The 9,345-nt window shown below is 67.1% G+C and overlaps 1 protein-coding gene across 1 annotated transcript; it reads right to left on the bottom strand.

The window, feature by feature from the left end:
* Positions 1-246: 246 nt before the first annotated feature.
* On the bottom strand, positions 247-8,204 carry PPP1R16A (protein phosphatase 1 regulatory subunit 16A). The gene is made up of 10 exons (XM_082785805.1): positions 6,746-8,204; positions 5,554-5,624; positions 5,312-5,457; positions 3,590-3,693; positions 3,381-3,505; positions 3,171-3,296; positions 3,019-3,094; positions 1,118-1,247; positions 855-1,029; positions 247-609 (listed from the first exon to the last, which is right to left on the bottom strand). Exons 1-10 carry the CDS (start codon positions 7,128-7,130, stop codon positions 382-384), a joined length of 1,566 nt encoding a protein of 521 aa, XP_082641931.1. The 5' UTR covers positions 7,131-8,204; the 3' UTR covers positions 247-381.
* Positions 8,205-9,345: the final 1,141 nt, after the last annotated feature.

Below are 9,345 nucleotides of genomic sequence, written 5' to 3'. Positions count from 1 at the left end.
CAGACACTTATGGGGCAGCGCCGCCCCACAGGGCTGCCCCACAAGTAGGGGGCTGGGTGGGCGGGGAGGGGGGGGGGTCACCGCGCTCCCAGCCCCATAGCGCGCCCCATAGCGGGTGCTATGGGGCGGAGGGAGGTGGGGGGGGGGGGGGGGTTCCTTGCTATTTTTACAGCGCCTCGGAGGTGACATTGGGGCCCCCGGGGCGTTGCCAACACCGACGTGACAGCGTGGGGTTTGTTTTTTGGTGCAAAAAAGCTTTAATTCGGGTCGTGGAAAAACTGAACGGGACGGGGGGCACCCGACGGGGCGTCCCCGCGCCGTGGGGTGCCCCCAAAAGCGGGGTTTTTTGCCCCAAAAGTGTGTCCCCCCCCCTCTCCGGGCTCACATCACCTTGCAGCAGCGCTGCTTGGGGGCCGGGGGCTCCTCGGGGGGGGCGGTGAGGCGGAGCAATGGGGGGGGGTCGGCACTTATGGGGCAGCCGTGGGGCGGAGGTGTGGGGCGCTGCTGCTGCTGCTGCTGCTGCTGCTTGGTGGCCGCTCGCTGCCGCTTCAGCTCCGCCAAGGTTTGCGCCGGGAGCGGGTCCGGAGGCGCCGGCGCCGGGGGGGGGGCCTGGAAAGGTGACGTTGGGGACACCCCCAAAAGCTTGGGGACATCGGGGACAACCCCAGGGTGGTCCTAAAGGGAGCGGTGACCCCCCCCGGGACACCCCAGGGCACCCCAGGGCGCCCCAGGGTGCCCCACACCAGCGCCAAGGCGCTGCGCCCCCGTTGGGACCTCTCCAAGACGCCCAAGGGCTCGGTGCCACCGCTCGGTGCCACCGCCGCCACCAATTGTCCCCAAGGCCACCGGCTCACCTGGGGGCAGCGCCGTGCTTCGTCCTCGCCCTCCTCCTCCTCCTCTTTCTCCTCTTCCTCCTCCTCCTCTTCCTCCTGGCCTCGCTGTCCCCGCTGCCACACCAGAGCCTCGCGCGCCCGCGCCCGCCGGTACCGCTGGCTGCGCTCCGTCACGCTGGCGCGCCGCGCCGCCTTGCTGGGGACAAAAACGGGGACACGGGGTCACCGAGGAGAGGGACACAACCCCAAAACCTTGAGAACTGACCCCAAAAACCGCCTCTCACCCGCGGCTGCCGGCGCTGGAGGTGCGGCGCTGGAGGGAGGAGCGGTGGCGGCGCTGGGAGCGCAGGACGGCCTCGCGCTGCTGCTTCAGCTCCAGCAGCTTGGCGCGCACCTCGGCGTCCCCGCAGACGTCTGGGGACACCGAGGGGACAGCCCCGAGGGGACAACCCCCCCGGGGACGCCACGGGGACGTCGGGAGGGGTCCCGAGGTCCCCAGGGGTGTGGTGGGTACGGTGGGCCCCGTGGTTGGGTTGGACCTTGGGTTGCGGAGGGTTTGTGGGGTTGGTGGCCACCCCATGGGGTTGGTGGCCACCCTATGGGGTTGGTCACCCTATGGGATTGGTGGCCACCCTATGGGGTTGGTCACCCTATGGGATTGGTGGCCACCCTATGGGGTTGGTCACCCTATGGGTTTGGTGGCCACCCTATGGGCTTGGTGGTCACCCCCATGGTCTTCATGGCCACCCCAAGGTCTTGGTGGCCACCCCATGGGTTTGGTGGCCACCCCAGGGGTTTGGTGGTCACCCCAAGGTCTTGGTGGCCACCCTATGGGGTTGGTGGTCACCCTATGGGGTTGGTGGTCACCCTATGGGGTTGGTGGCCACCCTATGGGGTTGGTGGCCACCCTATGGGGTTGGTGGTCACCCTATGGGATTAGTGGTCACCCCATGGGTTTGGTGGTCCCTTCCCATGGGTTTGGTGGCCACCCTATGGATTTGGTGGTCACCCCATGGGATTGGTGGTCACCCCAAGGTCTTGGTGGTCACCCTATGGGATTGGTGGCCACCCCATGGGCCCCACAGTCCCTACAGACCCCAAGCTCCTTGTGGTCTCCTCCATGGTCCCCCCCCCCCCATGGTCCCCTTGGTCTCCGTAGACCCCATAGACCCTATAAACCCCATGGGCCCCATTGTCCCCACAGACCCCCAAGGTCCCCACAGACCCCATGGTCCCTATGAACCCCATGGTCCTCATTGTCCCCACAGACCCCCAAAGTCCCCAAAGACCCCATGGTTCCCACAGACCCTCACGGTCCTCATTGTACCCACAGACCCCATGGACCCCATAGTCCCCATAGACCCCATGGACCCAATGACCCCTCATTGTCCCCATAGACTCCCACGGTCCTTATGGTCCCCATAGACCCCATGATCCCTATGACCCCCATGGTCCTCATTGTCCCCATAGACCCCATGGTCCCCATAGACCCCAAAGGTCCTCATTGTCCCCAAAGTCCTCAATGTCCCCAAAGTCCTCAATGTCCCCATAGACCCCCAGGGTCCCCATAGACCCCACGGACCCAATGATCCCCATAGTCCTCATTGTCCCCATAGATCCCATGGTCCCCACAGACCCCATTGACCCCCATGGTCCTCATTGTCCCCAAGGTCCTCATTGTCCCCATAGACCCCATGGACCCCATGGTCCCCATAGACCCCCAAGGACCCAAAGACCCCATTGACCCAATGACCCCTCATTGTCCCCATAGACTCCCACGGTCCTTATGGTCCCCATAGACCCCATGACCCCTATGACCCCCATGGTCCTCATTGTCCCCATTGACCCCATGGTCCCCATAGACCCCAAAGGTCCTCATTGTTCCCATAGACCCCATGGACCCCAAAGACCCTCATGGTCCTCATTGTCCCCATTGACCCCATGGTCCCAATAGACCCCACAGTCCCCATGGTCCCCATAGACCCCAAAGGTCCTCATTGTCCCCACAGACCCCCAGGGTCCCCATAGACCCCACGGACCCAATGACCCCCACGGTCCTCATTGTCCCGATAGACCCCATGGACCCCATAATCCCAATAGACCCCGTGGTCCTCATTGTCCCCACAGACCCCAAAGCCCCCACAGACCCCAAAGCCCCCACAGACCCCACAGACCCCACACTCACCCAGCGGCGTCTCGTCCATCGCCGACTTCCCCCCGAGGTCGGCGCCGTGCGCCACCAGCAGCTCCACCAGTGGGATCTGCGCGGCACCACCGTCACCACCGCCGCCCCCGACCCCGAACCCGACCCCAAAGTGTCCCCAGAGTGTCCCCAACCTGTCCCCAGCAGGCGGCGGCGTGCAGGGGCTGCCACCCGTCCTCGTCCCGCGCGCTGGTGCTGGCCTCGTGCCGCAGCAGCAGCTCGGCCGCCTCCAGGTACCCGTTGGCCGCCGCGATGTGAAGCTGCCACGGGAGGGACAAATTTAGAGGGTGGAGGGGTTCGGGGGACCCCCGGCGTGTCCCTAAATCTGTCCCTTGTCCCCTTACCAGGGTGGCACCGCGCGGTCCCGGCGCGTCCAGGTCGGCGCTGGCCGCCAGCAGCGCGCGCACCTCGTCCAGCAGCGCCCGCTCCGGGGCGCCCCGCGCCTCCTCGATGCGCTCCTGGGTGATGCCTTTGGGGACAGAGGGACGCGTGGCACGGGGACAGACGGACAAGGGGACAACGGGGACGCAGGGGACGAAGGGACGGAGCTCACCCTGCTCGGCCATGGCCGTCTCCAGGCAGTCCAGCGTGGCCTCGTCCTCGCACAGGTCGTAGGGCATGTCGCCGTCGGATGTCACCGCCAGGAGGTTGGCGCCGCTGGGGGGGACAGGGGGACAGGGGGGACGGGGGGAGTGAGGTGGGGGGACAGCACGGGGATGTGGGGACACCACAAGGACACCACAAGGTTGTGGGGGACACCACAAGGATGTGGGGGGCACCACGGGGATGTGGGGGGCATGGGGACACCCCGAGGATGCAGGGGACATCATAAGGACGTGGGAAAGTGGGGACACCACGAGGACGTGGGGACACCACGAGGACATGGGGACACCACGAGGACACCACAAGGACGTGGGGGACACAGGCACATGGGGTCTTGGGAATGTGGGATGTGGGGACATGGGGACACCACAAGGATGTGAGATATGGGGACGTGGGGACTCGGAGAGATGCCACAAGGCCACGGGGCCATGAGACACGGGGACACGAGGACACGGGGACGTGTGACATAGGGACACGGGGACATGAGGACACGAGGATGTGGGACATGGGGACACGAGGACACAGGGGTGTGAGATGTGGGGACGTGGGGACACGGAGAGATGCCACAAGGCCACGGGGCCATGAGACACGGGGACGCGGCGAAGCAAGACACGAGGACACGGGGCCACGAGGACGTGTGACATAGGGACACGGGGACATGAGGACATGAGGATGTGGGACATGGGGACATGGGGACATGGAGACGTGGAGGGATGTTGGATATGGGGACATGGGGACACAGGGATGTGAGATATGGGGACGTGGAGAGATGCCACAAGGCCATGGGGACACAAGGACATAAGGACATGAGGATGTGGGACATGGGGACACGAGGACACAAGGGTGTGAGATATGGGGACGTGGGGACACGGAGAGATGCCACAAGGCCACGGGGCCACGAGACACGGGGACATGGGGACACAAGGACGTGTGACATGGGGCCACGGGGGCCACAGGGGACACTGGGACACGGGACCACGAGGACGTGTGACACGGGGACATGGGGACACAAGGATATGAGATATGGGGACGTGGGGACACGGAGAGATGCCACAAGGCCACGGGGCCACGAGACACGGGGATGCGGCAACGTGAGACATGGGGACACGGGGCCATGGGGACACGGGGACACCACAAGGATGTGAGATATGGGGACATGGGGACACGGAGAGATGCCACAAAGCCACGGGGACACAAGGACACCAGGACACTAGGACACAAGGACATGGGGACACGGGGACACGGGGCCACGAGGACGCGTGACACGGGGTCACGGGGGCCACAGGGGCCACGTGTGACACAGGGGACACGGGGCCACGAGGACATGTGACACGGGGACATGGGGACACAAGGATATGAGATGTGGGGACGTGGGGACACGGAGAGATGCCACAAAGCCACGGGGCCACGAGACACGGGGACACGAGGACACAAGGACATGGGGACACGGGGACACAGGGCCACGAGGACGTGTGACACGGGGACATGGGGACACAAGGATATGAGATATGGGGACGTGGGGACACGGAGAGATGCCACAAGGCCACGGGGCCACGAGACACGGGGACGCGGCGATGCGAGACACAAGGCCACGGGGACATGGGGCCACGAGGACGTGTGACACGGGGCCACGGGGGCCACAGGGGCCACGTGTGACACGGGGGCCACTCACCGTGCCACCAGCAGCTCCACCAGGTGGCGGTGGCCGCAGGTGGCGGCGGCGTGCAGCGGGGTCCAGAGCTCGGCGTCGCGGGCGTTGACGCCGGCGCCGGCCTCCAGCAGCAGCGTCACCACGTCCCCGAGGTCATCGATGCAGCACTGGGGGGGGACACGAGGGGTGTCACCGGGACTGGGACCAGTACCGGGAGCGGTACTGGGACCAGTAAGGGCACTGGGACCAGTTGTAGGGCCGACCTGGTGCAGGGCGGTGAGGCCGTCCTCGTTGCACAGGTCGGGGCTGGCGCCGGCGCTCAGGAGCTGTCGCACTGCGGGGGGGGGGGACACAAAATTTTGGGGGTCACCTCCCCCCCCCCGGGGTCGTGGGGTCACCCCCCAGGGTCACGGGGTCACCCTCGGGGTCGTGGGGTCACCCTCGGGGTCACGGGGTCACCGCCTGGGGATGTCCCCGAGCCGCGTGGGGACATGGGGAGGTCGTGGTGACACCGGGGGGGTCACGGTGACACGGAGAGGTCATGGTGACACTAAGGGGGTCGTGGTGACATGAAGGGGGTCGTGGTGACACTGGGGGGGTTCTGGTGACATTGGGGGGGTCGTGGTGACACTGGAGGGGTGGCGGTGACACCAGTGGGGTCATGGTGACACTGGGGGGTCGTGGTGACACCGGGGGGGTCGTGGTGACAACAGAGGGTCATGGTGACACCGTGGGGAGGTCGTGGTGACACTGGGGGGGTTCTGGTGACACTGGGGGTCTGGTAGTGACACTGGGGGGTCGTGGTGACACCGGGGGGGTGGCAGTGACGCTGGGGGGTCATGGTGACACCACAGGGTAGTGATGACACTGGGGAGGTGGTGGTGACACGGGGAGGTCATGGTGACACCAGACGGGTTCTGGTGACACCGGGGGGGGTGGCAGTGACACCAGGGGGGTCATGGTGACACCAGGGGGTTGTTGTGACACTGGGGGGGGGTCATGGTGACACTAAGATGGTCACGGTGACACCAGGGGGGGGGCAGTGACAACAGGGGGTCATGGTGACACTGGGGGGGTCATGGTGACACCAGGGGGGTGGCAGTGACAGTGAGGGGGTCACAGTGACACTGGGGAGGGTCATGGTGACACGGGGGTGGCGGTGACAGTGAGGAGGTCATGGTGACACGAGGGGGGTTCTGGTGACATGGGGAGGTCATGGTGACACCAGAGGGGTCACAGTGACACTGGGGGGGGTTCTGGTGACACCAGGGGAGTTCTGGTGACGCTGGGGGATGGCAGTGACACCGAGGGTCGTGGTGACACCATGGGGTTGTGGTGACACTGGGGGGTCGTGGTGACATTGGGGGGGTCCTGGTGACCCCGGGGGGGTGACAATGACCCCGGGGGGGTGACAGTGACCCCGGGGGGGTGACAGTGACCCCGCGTGCCGCCCACCTTCCTCCAGGTCGCTCCGCGCCGCCGCCTCCAGCAGCCGGACGCTGGCCGGGAACCTCACGTGCTTCTCCGTGCCGGCGTCCCCGCTCTTCCTCCTCCTCCTCCTCCTCTTCCTCGCCCCGCTGTCACCGCTGTCACCGCTGTCACCGCCTCGTCCCCGCGCCTCCTTCTCCAGCCGCGCCCAGGCCTTGAGCTGCTGCGCCCGGCGCCGCTGGGCGTGCTTCAGCCGCTCGGCTGCGCTCATCCGGCTCACCGCCGGCATCTCCGCCAGCAGCTCGGCGTGCTCGGCCATACTGGGAGCACTGGGAGCACTGGTGGGGAGGGTGCTGAGGGTGCTGAGGGTGCTGGGAGGCTCGGGGTTCAGCCGCGGTGCCCCCGGGGGCATGCCGGTGCCGGGGGGTCACCGCCGTGCGCCCGGCATCGCCCGGTGGCCTTCGTCCTCTTCGTCCTCCTCTTCCTCTTCTTCCTCCTCCTCCTCCTCCTCCTCCTCCTCGTGGTCTTCCTCGTCCTCCTCTTCCTCCTCCGGGGTCCCGGTGCTGAGGCCGAAGGCGTGGAGGCCGCGGTGAGGCCGCGGTGCCGCTCCCCGCCGGACCTTGCTTCGGGCACGCCCGCGGCACAACCTGCCCTTCCTCCTCCTCCTCCTCCTCCTCCTCCTCCTCCTCCTCCTCCTCCTCTTTCTCTTTCTCTTTCCCTTCCTCTACCGCGGAGGTCGCCCGAAGCGGCCCCAAATTTGCCTTTTTTGCACCCGAAGCTGGGTACCTGGCTCGCACCGACAGCGGGACATGGGGACGTGGGGACGGGGTCCCCGAGGCCACCACGGGGGGAGGCCGGTCGAGGCGGTTACCTGCCGGCCTCGTTATGCTCCGGCCTCATTACCCACCGGCCTCATTACCTGCTGGCCTCATTACCTGCCGGCCTCGTTACCCCCCAGCCTCGTTACCCCCGGGCTTCGTTAGCTCCTGGCCTCTACCTTCCGGCCTCTCCACTTTCTGGCCTCGTTACCGGCCTCGTTATGCTCTGGCCTCGTTACCTGCCGGCCTCATTACCCACCGGCCTCCTCCTTCCCCACCAGCCTCGTTACCCACTGGCCTCGTTACTTCCTGGCCTCTACCTGCCGGCCTCGTTACCCCCCAGCCTCGTTACCTGCCGGCCTCGTTAGCTCCTGGCCTCTACCTTCCGGCCTCTCTACCTGCCTGACTCATTACCCCCCAGCCTCGTTACCTGCCCACCTCATTACCTGCCGGCCTCCTTATGCTCCGGCCTCGTTACCTGCCGGCCTCGTTACCCCCCAGCCTCGTTACCCACCGGCTTCGTTACCTCCTGGCCTCTACCTGCCGGCCTCATTATGCTTGGACCTCGTTACCCACCGGCCTCATTACCCCCCGGCCTCGTTACCCCCCAGCCTCGTTATGCTCCGGCCTCTCTCCTTGCCTGACTCATTACTTACCAACCTCGTTACCCCCCGGCCTCGTTACTTCCTGGCCTCTACCTTCCGGCCTCGTTACCTGCCGGCCTAATTAACCCCCCAGCCTCATTACCGGCCTCATTACCCCCCAGCCTCGTTACCCCTGGCCCTCGTTACCCCCCGGCCTCTACCTTCCAGCCTCGTTACTTGCCCCCCTCGTTACCTGCCCCCCTAATTACCCCCCCAGCCTCCCTACCCCCCAGCCTCGTTAGCCCCCGGCCTCATTACCCCCCAGCCTAATTACCCCCCAGCCTCCTTCCCCACCGGCCTCGTTACCCCCCACCCTAATTAACCCCCCCCCTAATTACCCCCCGCCCTAATTACCCCCCGGCCTCGTTACCCCCCAGCCTCCTTCCCCCCCGGCCTCCTTCCCCCCCAGCCTCATTAATTAACCCCCGCCCTCATTAACCCCCAGCCTCATTAGGCTCCGGCCTCCCCTCCCCCACCCCCACCCCCATGGCCCCGCCCCCTCCCGGTGGCCCCGCCCCCTCCGGTACCGCCGCCGCCGCCGCCGCTCCCCCCCCCGCCGCTTCCGGGGGGCGGGGCCTCCGTTGCCATGGCGACCGCCCCACACTTCCGGTCTGGAGGGGAGGGCGGGGCTTTGTGGGCGGCGCCATCTTGGGTGTGGCGCGCGGGGGCGCCGCCCCCAAGATGGCGCCTGGGGGGCGGGGCTTAGAGGGGGCGTGGTGAACGACGGGGGGCGGCGCGCTGATTGGGCGGGGCGCCGAGGGGGCGGGGCGTGGAGGGGGCGTGGCCTGCAAGGGGTCACCCGCGGTCGTTGTCCCCAGCTCACCCCGGGGGGGGGCGCCCTAAGGGGGGGGGAGGGGGCGGGGGGGGGCCCCGGGCCCATTTTGGGGGGCTCAAAGCCCCGGGGGGGGCCCCAAAGAGGGGGGGGGACCCCCAAGACCCCCCCAGGCCCCCCCAAATTTTTGGGGTCGCGGAGGGGGGGGGGCACGGGGGGGTCAAGGGGGGGTCAAAGGGGGGCACGGGGGGGTCGGGGGGGGGTTGGGAGACCCCTGGGACCCCCCCCCCAAATTGGGACCCCCCCGGGGGCACCGGTTGGGACCCCCACGTGACCCCTGGGGGCCCCCCCCAAATAAATGGGACCCCCAGACCCCCCCCATGGGACCCCGAC

Source organism: Aythya marila (genome assembly GCF_965140915.1).
Source record: "Aythya marila genome assembly, contig: HAP1_HAP1_SCAFFOLD_490, whole genome shotgun sequence".
Lineage (NCBI taxonomy): Eukaryota > Metazoa > Chordata > Aves > Anseriformes > Anatidae > Aythya > Aythya marila.
Note: the sequence above shows the minus strand (reverse complement) of the source record. Positions and strands in the feature narration are given on the sequence as shown.

Excerpts from the sequence above, each read along its gene's own strand:
- PPP1R16A (XM_082785805.1), bottom strand. The coding sequence starts at position 7,130 with ATGCCCCCGGGGGCACCGCGGCTGAACCCCGAGCCTCCCAGCACCCTC. Across the intron at positions 5,458-5,553 it reads GCCTCACCGCCCTGCACCAG|TGCTGCATCGATGACCTCGG; the intron begins GTCGGCCCTACA and ends GTCCCCCCCCAG. Across the intron at positions 3,506-3,589 it reads GACGGCCATGGCCGAGCAGG|GCATCACCCAGGAGCGCATC; the intron begins GTGAGCTCCGTC and ends CTGTCCCCAAAG.